General features: G+C 34.3%; 2 protein-coding genes across 2 annotated transcripts; one reads left to right on the forward strand and one right to left on the reverse strand.

Annotated features, from left to right (window-relative positions):
- Positions 1-746: 746 nt before the first annotated feature.
- Positions 747-11669, reverse strand: LOC134268207 (ankyrin repeat and LEM domain-containing protein 2-like; the record flags this gene model as incomplete). Its single annotated transcript, XM_062750395.1, has 8 exons — positions 11225-11669; positions 9284-9441; positions 8633-8827; positions 6919-7113; positions 6670-6792; positions 6270-6336; positions 5518-5693; positions 747-865 (listed from the first exon to the last, which is right to left on the reverse strand). Coding segments are annotated over exons 1-8 (1376 nt in total), but the record flags the coding sequence as incomplete, so codon positions are not given.
- A 63-nt stretch (positions 11670-11732) lies between these two features.
- LOC134268208 (phosphatidylinositol 3,4,5-trisphosphate 3-phosphatase TPTE2-like) lies at positions 11733-25037 on the forward strand. Its single transcript, XM_062750396.1, has 14 exons — positions 11733-11883; positions 12083-12316; positions 12637-12843; positions 13417-13545; positions 14115-14281; positions 14563-14627; positions 17337-17397; positions 17755-17836; positions 20749-20899; positions 21401-21481; positions 21689-21794; positions 22240-22337; positions 22480-22575; positions 24876-25037. The coding sequence occupies exons 2-14, from the start codon at positions 12087-12089 to the stop codon at positions 24951-24953; spliced, it is 1551 nt and encodes a 516-aa protein (XP_062606380.1). The 5' UTR covers positions 11733-11883; positions 12083-12086; the 3' UTR covers positions 24954-25037.
- Positions 25038-25373: the final 336 nt, after the last annotated feature.

The raw sequence follows: 25373 nt of genomic DNA on the forward strand, positions 1-25373 counted from the left end.
TATTTTCTTAATTACGCTTTACTTAATAATAGCATTCAGTCTCCATTTCCTGTTCCTCCTCCATTTTCGTTTTTTTTGCATTTATTACAATACTAGATTTCATCACTTTTGGGCAGGTGTCAATGATAATTCTGCATAGTAAACGTAATATTTTAAAACATTAATGCATTTGCGAATTATATTTTACCTCGAAAATGAGTCTAAGAAATTCTGTGCATCGATAATTAAGATACCACCATCATGAAATTGATGAAAAAAAAAAGAAGAACGAAATCTGGGACAGTCGGGAACGACGGAAGAACTAGGTTTACCGCTTTACTTAACTGTGTTTGAAATTTTCTTTACAAATGTTTTACACACCCAGGTATTTAGCCTGCATTTATCTTTTTTTATGTTTTCTACCTAATTCTGTCCTATTTGTAAATTTAAAAAGTCACGCGAGACAATGCTGGTTTCGCTTTCATTTCCTATAGCCTCGACCTCGTGCAAAGAAAAAGTATTGCGCAATCGTGTATAAGGTACAATAATTAAGCTGGGAAGTGTGCCAATGATAGGCCTGAATTAAAATGGAAGAAACAAAAACCTTTAACAAAAAAAGAGGTCGGTCATTTGGACCGACATCGATAGCATTTTTACCGGTCATAGGCATTTTTTGCCGGTCTTGCCGGCATGACCGGCAGTTTTCCACAGCTCTGTGGTTGACCGATTGGTACGATTTTCTGTGGTGATATTGATTAATGACCTACCTGCCGATTCTCTCTAGACCTTTTTCACTGTCTTCTCGTTTTGTTGAGTAAAACTTTCGCTTGGCATAATCTGGACTGTTAGATGGAGGGGTGTTCCATCTCTTATGGAACAAATTTGCCTACAAAATCATACATGATACTTCGTGTTAGTAAATTTGCCATATGAAATGTACATGTATGGAGATAACAAACAGTATTCATACACTAGAGTCAAAATAGGAGCAGAGCAAATATGGACCTCCAAAACATCAGAGGTGGGATCAGGTGCCAATGAGGAGTGAGCATCCCCTACCCACCAGTCACAACTGTTGTGTGCTCCTTGTTATGATTTGGAAATAACAGAAAAATCTGTCGACAATTCAGTGTGTATATAATAGCCTAACAATTAGTATGAACTAGAACTGTCCAAACGGGACAAAATACCCCCCGCTGGGTTTTTCAGAAGTAAGTTTTTCCATAATAAAGATATGTATCAAACACGAATTATGAAATTTTTATTTCAGTGACCTTGAACTTCCCCAAATAACCTTGGGTCAAGGTCATGACACACCCTTGGGTCATGGGCAATCTTTCAGTGAAATGAGAACCTACCAAGTTTATCCATAAGAAAGATATGGACAGGACTTGAATTATGAAATTTTTATTTCAGTGACCTTGAACTTCCCCAAATAACCTTGGGTCAAGGTCATGACACACCCTTGGGTCATGGGCAATCTTTCAGTGAAATGAGAACCTACCAAGTTTATCCATAAGAAAGATATGGACTGGACTTGAATTATGAAATTTTTCTTCCAGTGACCTTGAACTTCACCAGATGACCTTGGGTCAAGGTCATGACACACCCTTAGGTCATGGGCAATCTTTGTGTGAAATGAGAACCTACCAAGTTGATCGATAAGAAAGATATGGACCGGACACGAATTATGAAATTTTTCTACCAGTGACCTTGAACTTCCCAAAATGACCTTGGGTCGAGGTCATGACACACCCTTGGGTCATGGGCAATCTTTGTGTGAAATAAGAACCTACCAAGTTTATCCCTAAGAAAGATATGGACCGGACACGAATTATGATATTTTTCTTCCAGTGACCTTGAACTTCCCCAAATGACCTTGGGTCAAGGTCATGACACATCCTTGGGTCATGAGCAATCTTAATGTGGAGTAGTACATTCTAATGTCCCTCTGTAAGAAAGATATGGACCGGACATGATTGCACAGTCAGACTGACAGACGGACGGACAGCTAGACAGACGGACAGACGGACAAGGTGATTCCTATATACCCCCCCAAACTTCGTTTGCGGGGGGTATAAAAATGTCAGTCCGCATATCACTTATTGACTTAATGATAAATTGTATTCATGCTGACAAGGTCATTGTATTGACCATAGAACATACAAAATGATGATTTCAAACAAGAGTGCTGATATTCTTGTTTCAGCATCTTGTTTGTCAGTAACTTACCTCGTTTTAAAAATTGTTCATATGTAGAGTATGCTCTTGTGTGTTGAATCAACTGAGAGATATACATGTAAACCCCATATGCAGGTGATGAAGGTATATTGCTGCATAAGTAAGGGAAGTTGACGATAGAAAAGTTAAAGTCATCTTGTTTGTCGTAAAGCTTGGTTGTTAGATTACCATTAACGTCTTTTTCAAGTAAAATATCTAAATATGAAACAGATGTGTCAGACTCTGTGGTATCTTTTATAATATTAACTAGAACTGTCCAGTAGGGACAAATACCCCCGCTGTGTTTTTTCAGAGTAGGTGCCAATTCACAAATATTTTATGGATCTATTAAGAGGTGTTCACTATTGTCTTAAAACAAATCGGGTGAAAATATAATTGCATGCTCATTAATTTTTTTCAATTTATGAATCTAAGGTGCAACCAAATAAAACATCAATACTAATACACTGTAACATTTTTTTTTTTATTTCATTAAAAAAAGAAATTGCGATTATTTGTCATGCTACTCTGAAAAATAATTGTTGAAAAAAGAAATATTATACAGAATCAAATTAATATTCATAACTTTATATCAAATTCATTTTAAAAATAATAAAGTGCCCCACCACAGCATGATACTTCAGTCAAATATTGTTCATTCAATTAATATAAACAGTTTAGAGTGTGAGGAAATCATGGCAACCTTTAAAAGGATTTCCATAATTTTTTTTTTATTCCTTTTGATATGTGTTTAAACTTAATTATAACAAATAATCATCAAATGGTTGCATTTATGATAGCTTGACAAATGCTCACCCCCCACAAACAAACACATATGCATATATCTTTCATGTGGGACATGATGCTCTGAAATTTGTTACTTGATATTTTAATTTTGTTTTTTAAATATATCAATTTGACTAATTAGTATACTTAATCTATAACAAATTGATTTTAGAAATAGAAGGCTGACCATCAAATGACATATGCTATTTAAACTGACCAGCAGTTCCTCTGTCTAATTCCCAAAGGACCTTAATCAGAGATAACAGCTAACAGAAATAATTGAGACAGCTAGCTTTCCTACATTGAACTCATTAATTAATCTTTGACTGGATGCATGTCCACTGATAAATGCCAAGGGATGCAATTTTCTGTTATCAAAATTCTCCTTGACCAGTGCTTCATAATTATACCCTTAGGAGAGGTAGATTATCTCTTATAAAATAACATTTGATATGATTGCTGTAAAGTATATAATGAAAAAATATTATTTTCTTAATTTAACATTTTTTAAACAGGGATACAGAAACACTCTTACATTTTTGGGATTGTGTAATTCAATGGTAAAAGACAGGTTTCTTTTTAAAATTTCACTTAAATTAAATGTCACGGTGACCTTAAAATAGGTCATGACACACCTTCTACCCAAGATGCATCAACTGTCCAAGTTTGATGATTGTCAGTCTAATAGTTTTCTAGTTACGAGCCAAACAAAACCATAAAAGAAAAAAGAAAAAACACCTGTAAAATGCAGAAAAATTATCCAATCATGATGAAAATACCAGGGGCACAACTTCATATGGTGAATAATAAGTGTACAAATTTTCAGACAAATCCATCCAACAGTTTCTGAGAAACAGTCCGGACAAAATCTTGTCTACAGACAGACAGACAGACAGACGGACAGACAGACGGACATGCTGATTCCAATATACCCCCCTAAACTTCGTTTGCGGGGGTATAATAATAATTGCTCAACTGACATATATTTTTAAGTGCAAAGTGAGCATTTGGATATATTAAAAAAGTGTTTCAAAATTCACTTCAGAATTAGTTTCTTTCTCACAAAATTACAATACAGTCAATTCTCGAATTATCGCCATTCGATTCATCGCCATTTTCGCAATACCGCCATGATTTCCCAAGAACGTTTTTCCTGTTATATAAAATTCTCTTTATAACGCCAAATTCGCATACCGCCATCCGCCACCCTGTTTTCACAACAAACGTCCATTTTTAAGTGTCAATTATCTCGATATACCGCCACAGGTGCATGTGGTTAGTGAAGCGCGGCTAATTGGTTGACGGCTATCCCTGTTGTAAAGCATGCAAAGGCAGAAAAGGTACATGCAATTAAGTAATTAAACAAGAAATAAATAAACAATAATTTTAACATGAACTGTAACAGTTATAATTCTGTTTTCTGTTTAATAAATATCATTTAATCACAGCTTCGCCATGAAAGCGGTCGTTGTTAAAGTACGCCGATAACGATATTATTTTGATGATCTCTGTTTTAAACAATGCAAAGTTTGCTAAAAATATAGTTATACGGTATAAATTGTGAACATTTCATTAACAATGATGCCATAAACAATAAATTTATTTAAGAATTCATTTGTTTTATCGGCAATACATCACAACGACGACCCAGCATGGTTTTTTTCAGTACCAGACGTGCAGATTTACATGCATACACATGTACTTGTCTTTCATTCATAACTGCACATTTTTTTTAGCGAAATTGTACATTAAAAAAATAACTTGAAGTATTTTTAATCAGAAATATGTTTTTATATACATGTACATGTAATAATAAGAATAGAAACACTAAATGGTATTTCTAAGAATGGTAACTCTACTTCTTGTTTTCTAAAAGATGGGAAATCCGATTCATTGCCAAATTCGTTATACCGCCATGATTTCTAATTTACAAAAGGTGGCGGTTTATCGAGAATTAACTGTATTTTTATTTATCATGTAAAAATTTCCCTAGAATATACATATTTAAATTGTATGAACTTTGGTACATTTTAAAATTAGAAATATTGTATTCAAATGTTGTCTTGTACATTATCCAAAAAGTACAGTACATTAAAATTATGCCAGGTACCCTATTTAGTATTTTCCTATTTTCCCCTATAGGCTTAAATTGAGAATGTAATTGTGGTCAACCTTTGCTTAATGGCCAATGGGAGGAACCAAGTGAAAACAAATTACAGTTTGTATATGTAAATGAACAAACTGGCATCCTGTTCTTATTTCATTTACAAAATCAATCTGTTAAAGCTTTCTTGGAGAAGGGTTTGTAAATTTGTTTTCATAAACTGTAATCAATTTACCCATGGATCTTAAAATGAAGATTTGAAAAGAATTTGTGCAATGTATCAATAACCCAACAATTGAACATGCAAAAATTTCACAATTAACAAATGGTTAGATGAACAAAGTAACTAAAGCCGAATAAACTTCATCTTGGCTTCCATGAGCTATTACAGTTCACAGTCTGAGAGTAGGGTAGTACTTTATAAGTACCTTAGAAGGAGTCATGGGCCCAGCACAAGCCTTGACGGCCATCAGAGGATCCTTGGGACTCCATGACAGAGGGGGCAGATTGACCGTGCTTCGGGAATTTTCTGGTGACCACGGGATACCAATAAAGGGCTGAGAAGAGTTGTCTTCAGACCGCAGCAAGGGGACAAAAAACTGACCTGAAAACAGGAACTCCCTTTGTTATAAAAATAAAATAAATTGTCCAAAAAGAAAAAATTCCTATTCAAAATTTGTTTCCTCCAATTTCAAAATTGTTTAATATATATGTTTCAATAAAGTTTGCCAATTAGTAATATATTTTGCCTTTTAATATACTGTATTTACACTGATATTTTACTGGTAAATTTAAAAAATTAACATTCTACACTGTATACTGTAAACCAACTTTTATTCACGATGACTTTATTTCGTGATTAACCAGGGGTAAACTAGTTTGCGACAATTAATTTTCATGATCAAGCCTTTTTTGAATCTGTTGTTAATAGACACAGAGACTTTAAGGACCGGTTCGCGGCGAGAAATATTCGCGATTATGGGGCTCTCGCTATTACCTCACAAAAATTTCTCACACACGAATAAAAGTTTGTTTACAGTATTCATGATAATAATGCACATTGTTAATATGCTGCCAATCTAATTAAAATTAGATGTTCCGAATCCGCTATCGCTTCTCAAACGAGAAGCGATAGCGGATTCGGAACATCTAATTTTAATTAGATTGATATGCTGCCTACCTTCCATTAGCTCTTTAATTTCTTCTCTTTGAGCAGCAGTAGCCTTATCTACTCTACTGCATATAACCTGAAAATACACCAGTATTCTTTAAAAATTCTTTAACAATACATCCATTTCAAACATTATCAACAATTATTATTTTTTTCTTTAAGAACCATTGAGTCCATTCTTTATAAAAAATGGTAATATAGAATTGTACCTCATTGATCTGAAATAATATGGGTTGGGTAAGTACCAGTATACTAACATGAAACCTTTCAAACAAGTGCCTTAGATTATTTAGTAAAAACCTTTCTTCTGAAGTTTCTCCTGATTACAATACTGATAAATAAAGCACGGTACTAATTTCTGATTTATATTTCTGTTAATTAACCAATATTTGCAAATGATTAATCTCACCTCTCTTGGAGTTTCATTAAATTTATTTCTCACAGATTTGTCTATTTTGGGATGAGATATCAAGACTGCTACAACTTCCGCAAATCCATGTTTACAGGCAAAATGTAATGGGACTTCACAAGCCTGAAGAAACATTAACATGTTAATGCATGAATTCATCCTTATCACAGATGAGACGCTTCTTTATGATTACCAACTCTTAGTTTTTTTTCAGATGATGTTTCATTAATAACAGTCATAAATGTATACCGCTTTATCTGGAGTGTTGAGGTAAAGGTCTACAATAAAGTTAATTCTGTTGGTTCTTGTTCCCTCTGTTTCATTAGTATGGCCATACAACTTGTCAATAAAGCTGGGATCTTCTAACGTGTCCAAGAGAAGCTGACAAATTCCTGCTTGGTTGCTTCTGGCTGCTACATGCAATGCATTGTATCTAGGTCCTTCCTGTTATTATGAAATTATTTATTGAAAAATAAATACATGTATGCACACACAGCAGGGTTGCGTTTTACAAAAGGTCGTTAAGTCGTAGACTTGGTCGTAAGACCAGTCTTAGGAGTTGCGACCGTTTTACAAAGATTTGAGACTTGCAACTTACGACCAAAGTTGGTCGTAAGTCTACGACTGCTAAAGGGTTGTCGTAATTCGTACAAATTGTCGTAAGTCGTAGAAATTTTCGCTGTTGCTATAGTAAATTAAATCTTGAAAAAACATGGCGTCGTTACTTATCTTTAATGAATGTGAAGAAGAGGAAAATGTTTTGAGAAAACCACTGATGTTTCGAGATAGAACAAACCCGTTGGACTACCTGACAGACGGGGAAATCCGAGAGCGGTATAGGCTACCCCGTTTATACCTGCTGCAGCTGGTGGAGTTGGTGAGGGATGACATCGTCAAACCAACACGGCATAGTAAACCTCTTTCATCCACCATACAAGTAAAATACCTCCTGTAATCTTCACATCTCATCACATTTACAGTCAGCATGTACAAAACTTTTTAATTGTAAATGTCACTTCCTGTAACGCCATATTTAATTTTGGGGAGTGGATCAAGGATTCAAATTCTCCGAAGCAAGTGCCCGTTCATGACAAATCTTGATAATATTTTTTCTTTGTTGTTTTGAAGTGTTTTTATTTTCTTCCTTTATGATTTATTTAAAAAACCCCATAGCATTATCATCATAAAGCAACAAAGAAATAAAAGACACATACACGGGAACTGAAAACTCGTTAATTTCGCGAAAGTGTAACAGGAATTGTAGTATATTGTCATAAAATCGGCATTTGTTGCGGATGACTTAAATCCAGGAAAGTTAATATTTACTCTTACCTTTCTTTCACCTCCTCCCAAGCTTTGTTTTTCTTATCTACGGTAAGTATGGGTGTAAACTTCCCTCTTATGATGTTGACGCGGTCCGAAACCGCGTCGACGAGGGCGTTTATTTCTTGGTTGGACCAATTACTTCTCCGCGACATTTCAGAATATTGTCGTCTGCACGTCAACAGCGTCGGTTTTCACTCAGTATCTAAGGACAAATTTACCTCCAAACGTAAAAGATTTCCACTACGACTTGCGACGTCAATCTAGGACTTAGGACTTACGATTTAAAGATACGACACGCTTCATAAAACGGTCTTACGATTTGTCCTAAGTTTGGCAAAGTTTAGGACTTAGGACTTACAACTTGTGACCTTTTGTAAAACGCAGCCCAGAATAAAACAATCTATAATTTTAATATTTCCACATTTTTTTTTCTAACCTTGTGTTTACTCATTCAAGTTCATTTTTTATTCTATTGCATCTCTTGTTAATTATATCCATTTACACTACTACCAAAGAGACAGAGCCAGTGAAGAATGTCCATGGTATTGTAACTACTTGAAGATTAATCCTCATTATCCATATGCAGTACAGTTACTCCATAAGAGTGACTGATGCAATCTGGAGTGTGTGTATTTACCTGAAGAATAACAGGTGTGTCTCCTCCACTGACCAGAAATCGGGGGTTCTCCCACACCATTGATTCTACAGTAGTGATGTCACCGTCTTCTATGGCCTTTCTTAGTTTGCTTAGCTCTTGTGGCTTTGGACCTTTAAATGGACTGCTTTCCACTGAGACTCCAGTACTCAAAGTTGCAATTGCTCCATTTCCATTCTGTAATATACATTTCTCAGATTTATTACATGCAATTAAGACTTGGACAAAAATTTATCAATTCCAGAGACTGGCAGACTGACAAAGGGAAACTGATCCTTGATTTCTAATAATTAAGACTTTTAATAATTATTAGGTTTGTAATGTGATTGTGAATGTATGGTAAAATTTCTATATTTTGATAAGGACATAAGGTTGAATTTTTTTTGTTCTGAATTTATCGTAAAACATGCTTATTGTGAACATGCTTAAAATGAATCCACACATATAGGCTATATTAAGTTATAACAAAGTTATTTTCAAACCTTGTGGTCTTAAGCATCTTTTTAACTGAAAGTTATAACAAATTACATTTACAGTGAAACAAAATTGCTTATGACACCCTGAAACTTCATTATAAGGAAGTTTTACTTTTCTTCTTTTTTTCTTTAAATGTTGTTAAAAAAGAGTAATTACTTTCGTAGTCGGTTTCCATGGTGATGCAATGTCATCGGGAGACAACTTTGAAAACTTTTCTGCATCCTCTTTGCTTTTAAAACATTTAAACCTGGCTCCTGAAAATTTCTTTACAGACTGTAGCGCCAATTTTTTGTCAGTGAACACTAAACTTTGACCTGCAACATAAGAAAAGTAACATGATACATGTGATTCATCATCTTTAAATACTACTTATACAGGAACATTTTCACCCATTTTATTATTCCCCTTTCATCCTACGCAGCTAGAATAAGGCTGTCCGTAAAATATCAAACTGTTCAGACTGTAGTAACTTCTCTGAACTACCTAGATATGACGTCATAATAGAATATGACGTCAAGTCACTGCATACTTGAGCAGACATGACGGGGAAAGTGTCATAATTTGTACATGGCATGTAGATTTATTTTGGGACCTTGTTGTTTAATTCAAATGTTAGGATTGTTTTTAAGCTCCGATGTGTTATTATGAAGTTGAACATTTGAAATATAAATATTCTTATTTCTTTTGCTTGTCCGATATGCACATAATCAAACAATAGAGAATAACTATGTGTGAAATGCTCCCCTCACACGTCCGTAGACAGAGTTAGAATTTAAGAATCGTGTTTATATTGGACTGGCACAAGTGAAAGACAAGGATAAATTGAAGATATTCTGCGTGAATCAACAAGAGAAGTATGTACTCTAACTGAATTTTGCTGGGGGATTGTGTGTAGTTTATTCATTTTTGTATAAATTGCGATAAGGCGTGGATAATACCCCCTCTTATGTTGGTAAGTTGAATTTCTCGTAAAATATTTTCTTAACGAGTAAAAATTAAACCTGCCCCCAGCACTTTCTATGTACCAGGGATCACGATGAATCGATCTATGTAACAAACTTTGCACAATATTTTTGTTTTGCACTTGTGTCGAAGCGATTTTTGTGCAACATTTAGGAATGTCATAAATCTCTGTCACGTGATCAACACAGTCATGTGACATCACAAAAATACTTTATTATAATACCTAATTAAACTATCATCTCAAGTTGACTGCAATTTCAAACAAGAGTTACATATTGAAATTAAAATCTAGCTCAAAATAAAATGTATATTTTTAAGGCATTTAAGGCCTTTGGACAGCCTTATCATAACTGCGTACTCTTCGGTGGATGAACTCTTGAGGGGCCGGTAACACGTAGGCAATATATTGCGATAGTAAAATATCTTTATTTTACAACTAAGCTAGAGCTGGGAAGATGAAGTGCTTACACCATGAAAACAGGTAATGCTGTTTGTCTTTTATCTTATTTATTTAAATAAGAAAGTAATAAGAGTGTGCTCTAATAGTAGTTGCAGATCTGTAACGTTATGGTTTTATATATTTATCCTTGAGTGACCATGACGCTACAGATCCCGTAATGCAAAAAAGGTGCAATTTACCTCGCAATATTTTTTGCGCACTTTTGGGGAGAATATCTCCACTTTCTAGCATTGGTCAGTCAATTACCTTTCACTCCCTAATTCTAGACACATTCTGTAGCCAATATGTACCTATTTTATCCACCTCCCAACCATTTATAGTTGTCTCAACAGGCAATAAACTCGCTTGAAGTGAATATTCCAGCAATCTAAAAAACAACTTTAATCAAGGAAGTTTATCACTTGTAGAGATGACTATAAAGGGTTGGGAGATGGATAAAATATACAGATTAGTTAAATAATGTGCCTAGAATTAGGTTGTGAAATGTAGTTAATCGACAGATGCTGGAAAGTGGAGAAATTCTCCCCAAAAGTGTGCAAAAAATATTGCTGAATGCTCCGTAAATTGCACCTTTTTTGCATTACGGGATCTGTAGCATTATAGTCAAAGACAAATGTATAAAATCATAATGCTACAGATCTGTAACTACTCTATTAGCTGAAATATTTGCTCACATTCTTTTTCTTCCAGTGAGACTCCAAGAGGGGGGCATACTCCATAATACACTGACACCTCTGGTTCTGTAACAGGAGACTCTTCTTTTACTTGTCCAATCTCTGTATTCTGCTGACTAACCTGAGTATCGCCACTCGTTTGAGATACCTGGTTATCACCTGTATACCCATCTACTGCATCAGATACTGGATGTTGCTTTTCATAAAGTTTGCTTGCTAGTTTCTTTTGAAAAATTAATTTTGTGCTCGGTAGAATTGGACCAACGTTTACTCCATTATCCGATAACTGCTGTCTGAGATCATTAATACTCAGCTGTTTCACAGCTTCTAAAACCTGCTCCATGTTTTCAGAATCCTCATCCTCCGCCACTAGACAAACTATTTTAACTGCATTTCACTTCTAACGCGTTGTTTGATTGGATCGATGATTAATTATTCCTCCAATCAAAGACGACGTATAAAACAGGCACCTGTTGACTGGTTCTCCTACGTTAAAAAGAGACCAATTTACAGGAGAGTTCCGGTGGAAGACGAAACAGATGTACACAACAAAATAACTAAAGTTGGTGATTTTCCGATGATTAAACATTTGAAATTACAAGAAACAAAGCTAGAAACTCCCAAAGAACGTAACTTTATGCTTGTTAGCATAAGACAAGGTAAGATGAAGTTGTAAATTAAAAAAATGGACAGTGAAAAAGGGGGCAGCAGACGACAAATTCTGGGAACCACCCCCTGAGTATTTTAAAAGTGTGAATAATTTTATAAGTTTCACATGTACGGATAAAGTCAAGTATACGGCAATCTGTCACTTTGTTTTCAAGTATTTGATAAATGGAATTTGTTTTTTTTCCTTAGAAACATGAATAATTATGAACAGTTTGGAAGTCAAGATGAATCAAAATCGCCTCCAGAACTTGCTGTTACATCTGAGACTGCTGGGGGTCAGGATAATTCGGGAGATGTACAAATAAGAATGGATAACAATGCATCAAATGATGGAACTCTTCAAATTTACAAATCAGATGCCAAAGAAGATGTTGAATATGTGGAGGATCCAGGAGCAAAAGAGATTCCAAGAACAGGGATTGAGTAAGAGTCATTTAAAACTGTGGTTGTCAGACATATAGTGATTGCAATTTTATTGAAAATATTCAGGGAAATTTATGGGGGGGAGGCTGAGGGGGACATCCCTTAAGGCCTTTATCATCTACCTGTTCTTACAGGATGTTGGTTTTTCTTCATGTATGAAAATAATTTATTCTTAAATGAAATGTAGTCTATCATCAAATTAGAGATTATAAAGGATTTAAAAAATTTATCATTTCAAAATTATGGAGAAAATTTTTAAAAATATTGATTAAAATACTATGAAATTGATTTCTTTTTACATTCTGTTTTCTTAAATTTAGAGGATTGCAGTGGATTGTAAAAAGCATCCTGGAACACATAGTATTTAGACTCGTAACTGTAGTGCTGATTATCATGGACTTCATTTTTGTCATTGTGGAACTTGCAGACGATGACTGTTCAAAAAACCGACAGACTTTGGAACTTCTGTCACATGTGTTGATCAGCTATTTCATGCTGGAGGTTTTCTTTCGAATTTTCTATCAAGGGTATGATCCTTTTAATACTGTAAATGTTGTTTATTATTTTCATGAGGAGATTTTCATATGAAGTTGGAATTTTTTTTTTCTTGCTCATACTTATTTTTTGCAGAACAATTATATGTTTAAACAGAAATACTAGTAAATACTGGAAATAATAAGTATTTAAATGTTTGCTTCTTTAATTAATGTAATATTTACCACATAGAATCTGATTCAATTTTGTATTTGCTGCAAGCCAGGTACATACATGTAGCCATCTTGTGTATGGGAGCGCAGTGCTAAATAAAAAAACCTAATAACAGAATAAGTGTCATTGCCATTTTATTAAAGTTTGCAATAACCAGAATGGCTTTAAATTTATTTCAGTGAAACTTTGAAATATATATTGCATACAGGTGTTGATTAATATTCCTATAATCATTGTCAATTTTGTGAATAACCAATAATGCCCAATGAAAATTTTTAAAAAAAAATACAATGTGCATTAATTATGTTCATGTTTTTATCATGTTTATACACCATCCTTTTCAAATATTTATTATGCCAAATAAAAATATTTTGAAATTATATCTCTTTTAGGAAATTGTTGCTGACAGAATGCCGTGTGTTAGAGTTGGTGGACATAGGTGTGGTCACCATCTCTTTTATTGTGGATGTCACATTTTTAGTTATTGCAGAAGGAACTTCTTGTGCTAATAATTATGCTAAGTAAGTACTGACAGTATGTGTTACTGCATACAGTGTATTGTACAATATGTGTCATAAAACTATCATTCCAGTTGATCAGCAACATAAATTCATATTCATGCAATTCAAAATTTTCTTGTCATATAATTAAATTTCACTGATAATACTGCATACAGGTTCATTTGCACCCTGTGTTATTTTCACCCTTTTACATTTGCTAACAATTTTGCCCCATTTTAAATTCGCCCAGTCACAATTCTGTTTAAGAATTAATGGCGTGAACTTTGAATTCATCCCATTTTAAATTCGCGTTCTTGAGACAAGGCCGAAAGGGGCGAAAATAAAATGGGGGTGAAAATTTCCCTGTATACAGTATTATGCTATATCTTTGTCACTTAATAAAAAAAAGTTTTTTTAAATAAATTCATTTGTTAACTTATAGTTACACAGAATATACTCGATAAATGTAGAACGTATATCTATAATGAATTGTATACCATGAAATCATTTTTGATTTTTTATAAATTAAGAAACCATGAAGCATATCTTTGCAGTTGGAGTTAAAAAGTAAAGACATTGCTTTTATATAGGTTGTTGATTATTGGTCGTGTAGTAAGGATATTACGAATTGCCAGGATAATATTTTTAATGGTTCAGCAAAAGAGGCACATAGCCACAGCTTCCAGGAGAATTGTTTCACAAAACAAGCGGCGATACCAGAGAGATGGATTTGATTTGGATCTGTGCTATATTACTGGTTTGTTTTAAAATTTTAAAACATTTTACCTTGACAATTAAAGAGGAAATTTTGTTGAATGAATTATTATTGAAGGATAAGCATGAACTTATTTTTTTCTTTGCCTTCATGTTATTGGTTACATGTATCTTCCTGTTTAGAAAAATATGCTAATTGAAAATGTGCATTTGCATTTTTAAAAAGTTTCTATGTAAAACGTCCTGTTGACATGTATACATGTATTTGGCACAAAATGTTTAAAATGCAAGAAGCCCCTTAAGATTTCCACTCATTAATTGCAGAGCGAGTGATTGCTATGTCCTTCCCATCAAAGGGAATGATGGCCATGTATCGCAACAGTGTCCATGTAAGAAAAGCTTTCTTATCCTTAACAAAAATATATCATGATTTAACTAGCTAAATAATGTTTTTTTTATATTCTTATTAGCTCACCTGAGCCGAAGGCTCAAGTGAGCTTTTCTGATCAAAATTTGTCTGCTGTCTGTCGTCGTTGTTGTTGTCATTGTTGTTGTAAACTTTTCACATTTTCATCACCTTCTCAAGAACCACTGGGCCAATTTCAACCAAACTTGCTACAAAGTATCCTTGGGTGAAGGGAATTCAAGTTTCTTCAAATGAAGGGCCATGCCCTTTTCCAAGGGGAGATAATTATGAATTAGAGAAAAATTAATGAAATTTAAAAAAAAAAATTTTCTTCTCAAGAACCACTGGGCCAAGAAAGATTAAACTAACTCATGTGGAATTATCCTCAGGTAGAGTAAATTCAAATTTGTTCAAATCATGACCCCCGGGGGTTGGGCGGGGCCAAGATGGCCGATCACAGTTTTACATAGGAATATATATGAACAAGAGGCCCATGGGCCACATCGCTCACCTGAGAAGCTTTGACCATTCTGTTCTTTACCAGATTTCCCCCTTGTAATACATTATGTATCCCCACCCTACCCCACTGATCATAATTAAGACATTTTGAAATCAACTACCCCAGGATCCTTCCATGTGCAAATAAGTTTCTGCTTTTCTGGCCCAGTGGTTCTTGAGAAGAAGGTTTTCAAAGATTTTTCCTATAGATTTTTAGGTAAAACTTTGATCCCCCAATTGTGGCTCCACCCTTCCCCTGGGGGTCATGATTTGAACAATTTAAAATCTACATTACCCAAGAATGCTTCCACATAAGTTTCAACTTTTCTGGCCCGGTGGTTCTTGAGAAGAAGTTTTTCCAAGATTTTTCCAATATATTTCTATGTAAAACTTTGATTACCAATTGTGGCCCCACCCTTCCCCCGAGGGTCATGATTTAATTTAGAATCTACACTATACCAGGATGCTTCCACATAAGTTTCAGCGTTTCTGGCCCAGTGGTTCTTGAGAAGAAGATTTTCAAAGATTTTTCTTATATATTTCTATGTAAAACTTTGATTCCCCATTGTGGCCTCGCTCTTTCCCCGGGGGTCATGATTTGAACAATTTAAAATCTACACTACCCAAGAATGCTTCCATATAAGTTTCAACTTTTCTGGCCCAGTGGTTCTTGAGAAGAAGATTTTCCAAGATTTTTCCTATATATTTCTATGTAAAACTTTGATTCCCCATTGTGGCCCCACCCTTCCCCCGGGGGTCATGATTTTTACACTTTAGAATCTACACTATCCCAGGATACTTCCACATAAGTTTCAGCTTTTCTTGCCCAGTAGTTCTTGAGAAGAAGATTTTCCAAGATTTTTCCTATATATTTCTATGTAAAACTTTGATTCCCCATTGTGGCCCCGCCCTTCCCCCGGGGGTCATGATTTGAACAACTTAATATCTACACTACCCTAGGATGCTTTCACATAAGTTTCAGCTTTTCTGGCCCAGTAGTTCTTGAGAAGAAGATTTTCCAAGATTTTTCCTATATATTTCTATGTAAAACTTTGATTCCCCATTGTGGCCCCGCCCTTCCCCCGGGGGTCATGATTTGAACAATTTAATATCTACACTACCCTAGGATGCTTTCACATAAGTTTCAGCTTTTCTGGCCCAGTGGTTCTTGAGAAGATTTTTTAATGACCCCACCCTATTTTTGTCTTTTCTTGATTATCTCCCCTTGCGAGGGGATATGTCCCTTCATTTTAACAATTTATATTCCTCTTCACCCAAGAATGCTTTGTACCAAGTTTGGTCAAAATTGGCCCAGTGGTTCTTGAGAAGAAGTCGAAAATGTGAAAAGTTTACAGACGGACAGACAGCTGGACAGACAGACGGACGGACGGACGACGGACAAAATGTGATCAGAAAAGCTCACTTGAGCCTTCGGCTTTTTTTCCCAGTTTGTTCAAATCATGACCCCCGTGGGTAGGATGGGGCCAAAATGACCGATCAAATTTTTACATAGGAATATATAGGAAAAATCTTTAAAAATCTTCTTCTCAAGATCCATAGGAACAGGAAAGATGAAACTCATGTGGAAGCATCTTCAGGCAGTGTAAATTTAAATTTATTCAAATCATGACCCCTGGGGCTAGGATGGGGCCATAATGGCTGTTAAAAGTTTTACGTAGGAATATATAGGAAAAATCTTTAAAAATCTTCTTCTCAAGAACCACTGGGCAAGTAAAGATGAAACTCATGTGGAATCATCCTCAGGTAGTGTAGATTCAAATTTGTCCAAATCATGACCCCAGGGGATAGGGTGAGGCCAAAATGGCTGATCAAAGTTTTACAAAGGAATATATATAGGAAAAATCTTTAAAAATCTTTTTTTCAAGTACTTCAAAGCCATGATTAGTAATATTTATATGGAATAATCCTCAGGTAGTGTAGATTCTAGTTCGTTCAAATCATGATCCCCTTGGGGGTTAAAATTCAACCCCCCCCCCCCCCCCCCAACCTCAGTAAACTTTCAGTTCTGATTTGATATGTGCTTTTTCCTACCTGATGTGCTCAGGTGAGCGCTGTGGCCCCTGGGCCTCTTGTTGCTGATGATACAAGAATCTTTAAACTAGCTGGATAGACATGTACATATAGATTCTTTAATAGCTAGCCCTTTCAATTTATTTTTAACTTTCATTTTCAGGAAGTGGCAAGATTCTTTAATACCAAACACAAGGGTCACTACAGGATTTACAATCTATGTAGTAAGAGAAGATTGATATGTTTTAAATTTTGCATAAGACTATTTACCCATACATGTATGTTAATGTAGTTCTGTAATTAATTTACTGTTAAAGAATCGCCCTTGCTATTGGAGTATCATACATTATAGTACAATTTTGTATATATATGGTGTACAATAAAACTTTAAAAAATGACTGGGAATGTTTCTTTTATAGGCATAGGCATTTCAAAGTTGTTTTTTTTTTTTTAAATTCTCGTTTTAGTGATACATGTATAATTTTTTTATATTTTGTTTTACGTCTGTTTATCAAATGTGTTTTCTACCCCAGAATTATAATGAAATTCAATGTATATTATACCGGTAATACTTTTTTTAGGCGAGAGAGATTATGATGAAACCCTCTTTAATAATTGTGTGGAGAGAGTTTATATAGATGATCACAATGTCCCAAGGCTAAGGTAAGGTTAAAGATTTTATATTTCCAAGAGGAAAGCCCAACAAAATTTGCAGCTCATACTTCTTAACTTATCTGTCTGCCATTATCATTTTTAGCTCACCTGAGCTGAAAGCTCAAGTGAGTTTTTCTGATCAGTGATCACCCATTGTCCGTCATCTGCCTGACTGTCTGTCTAGCTGTCCATCTGTCTTTTAACTTTTCACATTTTCAACTTCTTCTCAAGAACCACAGGGCGAATTTTAGCCAAACTTAGTACAACGTATCCTTGGGTAATAGGTAGTTTAAACACTGCAAGAGCGCAGACACAAAGCAAAGGTCATCGTGCTTTATCGTATTGTTCACCATCTTATTGCAATACCAACGCAAAACTACCTTGTACCAAGGGGAGCTAACTTAACAACACGGGGCCATAACATCAGGTTCCTGCTCCCTTACTCCAGAATTCAGGGTCATCAGCAGTCCTTCTTTCCATCAGCAATTACACTATGGAACAACCTACCATCTACTGCTGTCAGCGCCTCTAGCCTAGAGAGCTTCAAGGACTGCGTTGGAGCAATTAGAATGACTTAGCTCTGACAGTTTTAATTGTAAATTTCGCCATAATGGTTTTTATAGACTGTAAACAGTTCATTGTTTCCCCAAGGGCAAGCGCAAAAAAAAATCACGACAATACACCAGAAGGTGGTTTGTGGTTATAAGGAAGAAGAAGAAGAAATTGTTAAAATGAAGGGCCAAGTCCCTTTCCGAGGGGAGATAATCAAGAAAAGTAAAAAAAAAAGTGGGGTCATTAAAAAATCTTCTTCTCAAGAACCACTGGGCCAGAAAAGCTGAAAGTTATTTGGAAGCATCCTGGGTATTGTAGATTCAAAATTGTAAAAATTATGACCCCTGAGTGTATGACAGGGCTACACTAGGGAATCCAAGTTTTACATAGAAATATATAGGAAAAATCTTTAAAAATCTTCTTCTCAAGAACCACTGAGCCAGAGAAGCTGAATCTTATGTGGAAGCATCCTGGGGTAGTGTTGATTCTAAATTGGTATTATCATGACCTGGGAGGGGGGTGGTGGTGGTAGGGGGCCACAATAGGTATTACAATTGGGGAATTCTGGTAAAGAATGGCATCACCAAATTACTCAGTTGAGCTATGTGGCCCATAGGCCTCTGGTTACTTTTTCATCCAATTGTGTTTATTTTTTAGAACTCTATGTTTTAATACATTAATGTTTAATCTTTTCAACAATACAATCACTGTCATCAATTGATAAACCTGAAAATTTAGTTAATTTACTTTTTGTGTGGGTGGCAGAGTTGGTAACAGGGTTGTGTATTAGGTAAAATATTCATATTAATAGTACATGTTTATTTGGTAAAGGTAGTTTTACATGTAGTACATTATATATTTTGAAAGTCTGCCTCATGAGGCATATCTAGAAGACTGTATAAAAGTACAGTTTTGATTTTGATGTTATACATACTAACTGATAAATAATGCAAGATACAAGTGTGTGAACAAAATTTTGTTTTCAGTAATTTTTTTCATACAGACATGATATCATATCTTTCTTGAAAACAGATGTGCCAAATTGCTAATTACAGGTATGCATGGTGATTGCTTTTGAGTGTGGAATTTTTTGCTTATGTTTCATTATTTATTGAAGAATTCTTCTCTTTGCACATATTTCTTTAACATTTGTTTAATGAAGCAGCACAATTTCAACAATTAACTGATCATTTATCAGTAAATATGTCCTCTTTAGTGTCAATCTGCTTTTAATATTAAAAACAGCTTTTAGACAACTTGTTCTCTTGATTGTTATCAACTGTAGAGGAAAGAATCTCTTAACTTAACATTAATTTATCTAGGTCTTTTAAATCTTGGGATTTTTAACCTTTACTAGTAATATTCCTTATTTTATTTAATCTAGATACTTATAATTATCTCTGTGTTGTTTAGTACAATTACAGTTACATGTACCTGTTTTTCTTAATGTTTGTAACATATCATAAATCTGGAAATTTTTACGTCGATTTTATTTTGCGAATTCGGGTCAAAATGCTGTTGATTAATTTTTATGTTTCAAAATTTTGCGAATGACCACTGCTTTGTTTACATTTTCTTATTGGTGATTTATTTTTAAGAAAAATATTTTTGCGAATGTAATGGACTCGCAAATTTGCTAAAAATTTATCTACAGCAAAAATTTCCAGATTTACGGTATTTTCTTTTTCATTTTATTGGCATTTATTTGCATTGAACATGTACAGGTGTATCTAGTTATACATAATTTTTGAAAATGATCAAAAAGATATATTATAAATAAAACTCTGTTCAGAAAAATGAGTGCATGGTTTGAAGATGTTGAATTTCTAGGAATAATGCTTCCACAATGCATTGTGTCAGACTATATTTAAATAAAGTGATAGAGATGTGTACAATTTTTAGATTATAATTTTAGCCTAAAAATGAAAATTAACTATGATTTATGTACCATTGATGTATGTACCATTTACTTTTACATGTATCAGTATCTATAAAAAACATTGAGCTGCTCCACTAGTGGGTCTTTTATTGCATTTGTAGATTGTAGAAATTTATATGGAAAAAATCTTCCTATTATTAACAAGACCTCTATTTGTGAATTATTTTATAAATAAAAAAGCATTTGCATTCTGATGTACAATTGATTCAACATTCTTAAAAAATACTAATACATCTTATACATGTGCATATAGGTATTGACATAGTGTTCAGTTTACAATATGTAAGGGAAAAATGTAAGATTTCTTAGTGATTCCTTCTACTTATGAGCTGTAAGATCTAATGTAACTTAATCAAACAAACATGTATTTAATATCGTAATTTTATTTCTTGCCATAAAATTGATTACTTATCCTTGTTTGGGATGACAGGGAGATGGTAGCTTTTTGTGCCAATGTAGAGGAATGGATGGAGCAAGATAAACGGAATGTTATTGCTATACATTGTAAAGGGGGCAAAGGACGTACAGGCACAATGATCTGTACATGGCTGGTACACTGTGGAATATTTGATGAAGCTCAGGTGAGTGATTATTAAAGAAGAAGGATTTTTATTGGCAAAACAAGTTAGTTTTAATAGTTATGGAAATTTAAGAATAGGGTTATTTATTTTTCATATATTTACTACATGATATTTTACGTAAAAACAACAATATTTAACCAACTTGCATAGTGGTACATGTTCAGTATGCCTTTGCATCAATGTTGGAGGGTATAGTTACACACTTTTGAGGTTGTTTGTTTGGGTGGGTTAGTGCAGTTTGTGCAGATTGGAATTTTTTTGTTTGTTTGATGTGCTTTGCACAGGGAAGCTCTTCTTCACAATGCCATGATTGTTATACCATATTAGTTTGAAATATAAAGGCTACATTGTCATTTCCATGCTTTCAAATGGATGCAGCTTACATGTAGTTATTGCAGTCACTGTGGGAAAAAAATGAGGTTATACAGTATTAAATTTGATTTTTACTTTGCAAATATCAATGTCTTGTATGTTAAATAAATAAATCTCTTAAATTTACAGGAGAGTTTAGACTACTTTGGAGACAGAAGAACTGATCTTTCTGTGGGTAAAACATTTCAGGGCGTGGAAACACCAAGTCAGGTATTTATATTCAAAATTTTTCACAATTTCAAAAAGAAAAGAAGCATATTTATACCAATTTTAAATGACTTTCTTCCATTTTAGTGGAAAAGATTGTTGCAGCTCATCTCCTGAACTGTTATAAAAATTTGTGTATGAAATGTCTTCTGAACTAAATGTCAAGTTTTGTATTGATTTTGATCTGGATAAAAAATGATATATTTTCAGAGCAGATATGTAGGATATTTTGAGAAAGTAAAAAAAGAATTGGGAGGACAAGTACCACCAGAGAAAAAGAAACGAATTACATCAGTCAAAATAGAAGGATTAGAAGGTCTGAGTTTAGCCAAAATCTATATATTTCATCTGAGTCTCATACATGTATATATTCCTGCTGTATAACCAGAGGACAGACAGATGGAACAGCAGATGAGTGGAAAAACCACTGTATCTGATTTCTTCATTGAGGCTTATCATTAAGTACTCGTGGAATTTTATGTACACAATATTGAATTCTCAAATAAAATGCACAATACTTCTAAAGTAATCATACATCAAACAAAATATTTTTGCATACCATACACATAAAACATAGTCACATAGTTACATATATAGTCAGCTTTATAAGTGCTAATGTGTTTAAAAAACAAAGAAAAACCAAGTGGGACAGACAGACAGATGTTGAGGAAACCTATAGCCCTCTTTGATTTCACCATTATTGGACTAATCGAATAAATGTTGATAGCAATGAAGACTAACATAGAACTGTTCATTTTCAGGTGTGGGAAATGGAGATGGGAGTGACCTCTCCATGGAGATCAGAGTGGATGGATTACTGATCTATGAATGCAGATTTGGAGACAACATGAACTGCCAGGTCTGACATAAGGGTGTATAAACAGAAAGTGTAGCAATCAAAATTTACAAATTAAGACATGTTAGTAATAATGGAGAGAAATCACAATGGAATTATTTATTGTAAGAACTGTTTATATATTGAGTATGATACTCCTTTTCAGGTGACAAAATACACAGATACACACAGTGTGGTGGCTAATTTAGAGAACAGTCCTGTTATTGTGGATGATGTGAAAATAAGATTTTTCTCCACAAGTGTGAGTTAACTTTTTTAGGTCACCTGAGTAAACTCAGGTGACCTATTGCTGTCTGTTTGCGTCCGTCGTCGTCCGTTAACATTTGAACATTTTCAGCTTCTTCTCTGCAACCACTGAACCAATTTCAACCAAATTTAGCACAAAGCATCTATGGGTGAAGGGGAACAAAAATTGTGAATTTCATGATCCCTGCCCCCCTGGGGCCTGAGGGGTGGGGCCAAAACCACTAAAATTAATGCAATCTTTAAAAATCTTCTTCTTTACTCCTGGACATCAAGCAGTCAAACTGTTTGCATGATTGTAATCAGCAATGAGTCTTCTACCAAAATTGTGAAATTCATGGCCCTGGGGTCAGGGGTTCTAGTGCTAGGGCGGGGCTGAATAAGTAGGTAGTGAAAATGCATTATTTCTTTGAAAATCTTCTTCTCTGCTCCTGGGTATCAAATAAACCAACTAAGTACATAGTTATAATGAGCAAGAGTGCCTCTACCAAAATTGTGAATTTTATGGCTCCAGGGTCAGGGGTTCTGGTGTTAGGGCGGGGCACTATTGATTACATAGTGAAAATACATTAATTCTTTGAAAATCTTCTTCTCTGCTCCTGGGTATTAAATAAACTGACTAAGTACATAGTTATGATGGGCAAGAGTGCCTCTACCAAAATTGTGAATTTTATGGCCCCAGGGTCAGGGGTTCTTGTTTTAGGGTGGGGCTCTTATGATTATATAGTGAAATGCATGAATTCGTTGAACATCTTATCCTTTCCTCCTGGTTAATATACTAATGATCTAATTACATATTTAAGGCCAGGATTTATTTTATTTTCAGTTTTACAAACCCTCCGCTCAAGGTTTTGAATTTTCAGAAAAAAATAAAACAATTTTTTTTTCTTTCCGATGTCAAATTTGAGTCGGGATCGAGATTTCAAATTTACGAACGCACTTCCGGTTTTAAGATGAAACGGCGGGTAAATAAAGCTAGATCTGAGAAGAAAGCTTGGTTTAGTGTAAAATTCATCGATACGAGTGCCATTCAAAACGTTTCACTCGTTAAAAGGACAAATAAAATGCTGACGACTTTGTTGCACAATGACATGCTGGTGAGATAATTTTGTTTTCGTTTCAAAAGTATCTGTCTGCATGTAAATTATTTTCCTCCCCCAGGTTTTAAACTGCCCGTGGTAGCTATTGCATATTGCCAGGGACATTGTTTAGGTCTCTGTTATAGCTTACAGTCTAAGCATCATTCTTCAGAAAAGGGTTGCTTATGCATCAGATGTAATGAATAAAACTATGGGAGAAGTTAAGTCCATTTGAGGAAGAAATAAACAATAACCCGAGGAAATAAAAAAAAAAAATCAACTATTAAAAGGCAAGAATATACAAATATATACAGGCATGTAGTATCATTTGTATCAGCCAGAAAAATTATTTTACACTTAATTGAAAAAATGTTCACAATACTCCCTGTCTGTTTTATGATAGGAATTATAATTTTAGGCATCAAGTAAATTTTAGAACAATGTCTACACATTCACCTATTTAAAAAATGAAGATATATTGAAAGACTTTTAAAGAATTGATTTTTTAAAATATATTTTGACCAACATCACAAAATTTATATAACTGGCCCAAACTGGCAGATGGTGAAATAAGCAATTAAATGTTCTACTTTCCTATTTGTTTTAAAGCATTATGTGTCCAGTGGTAAGGAGCCTATTTGAATAGCATAAAAAAGAATGTACAAATGTTAATAATTGATTTATCAAAAAAAAATTTTTATTTCCTTCTCCTTCGGGAATTTTTTATTCTCACATTCATATCTAAACCTAAACATAAAAAAAAAAATGCTGGCCTTATAATGAAGAAAGGGGCCTCTTTCAAAATAGATAATTTCAGGGCCGCTGGGTCAGGGGTACCAGGGGGGTACTTTGACTAAAAATAAATTAATGCTTTGAAATCTGCCCTTTGATAAGCAATGGTGCCTCCTTCAAATTTGTGAATTTCATGGCTTTTGGATTAAAACACGAACCAAATACAATCGCTGGAAAGTTGTTACATGATACTCAGGTGACCTATAAGGCCCGTGGGCCTCTTGTTATTTTTAATTTTTTTTCTCTCTTTTTTTTTCATCAGTAAAAATACTGTGCACCTTCAAAATGATTTGTTAAGTGCCTTTTAAGTTTTGATTAAGCAATACTAGTTCTATAAAACCAAAAGTCAGCTCGTAATCTGCGAAAGTGAAAGTTTTATATATTTTTTACCAGCACCATAAAGTAAAATAAATATTTTTTTTTACAGAAAAACATTCCCCAGGTTTATGATCATTGTGCCTTCTTCTTCTGGTTTCACACGTACTTCATTGAGGACAATAGGTAAGTACAGTGTTAAACATGACAGACATCAATGCAGCAGTGGTCTCTGTGGAAATTTTTTTACTCAATATGGCATTGTTTTAAAACTAAAAATAGCAGTATACAAGCATTCTGAAAGCATTGCACAAGGAGGAATACTAGTCTCCTACTGGCAGTTGAAATGCATTCTCTTTAAAAATTAAAAACAGCATAATTCTATCATAAATCATTAAAGAGATATGAAATGCAAACTAACTTTAACTCAAGGTAGTTTCATAGTAAAATTCAGTTTAATATCTTAAAAGGTAAAAGGAAAACTTATGAAAAACCAAGTAGAAAATTTGATTTCCCTTAAAAATTGAAAAGGCTGTAATTCTGTTAAAAAATCATTGAAGTGGAATGATATGCAAACTTGATCTATAACTCATAAAGTACACCCCTTTTC

Source organism: Saccostrea cucullata, unplaced genomic scaffold (genome assembly GCF_032062105.1).
Source record: "Saccostrea cucullata isolate Sc308-1 unplaced genomic scaffold, CSIRO_AGI_Scuc_v1 ctg8801, whole genome shotgun sequence".
NCBI classification, from domain to species: domain Eukaryota; kingdom Metazoa; phylum Mollusca; class Bivalvia; order Ostreida; family Ostreidae; genus Saccostrea; species Saccostrea cuccullata.

What these genes read in the sequence shown, in the direction of transcription:
- LOC134268208 (XM_062750396.1), top strand. Translation starts at nt 12,087, where the DNA reads ATGAATAATTATGAACAGTTTGGAAGTCAAGATGAATCAAAATCGCCT. An exon ending in ATTCCAAGAACAGGGATTGA is followed by an intron (nt 12,317 to 12,636) that starts GTAAGAGTCATT and finishes TCTTAAATTTAG; the next exon opens with AGGATTGCAGTGGATTGTAA. An exon ending in GCGTGGAAACACCAAGTCAG is followed by an intron (nt 21,482 to 21,688) that starts GTATTTATATTC and finishes ATATATTTTCAG; the next exon opens with AGCAGATATGTAGGATATTT.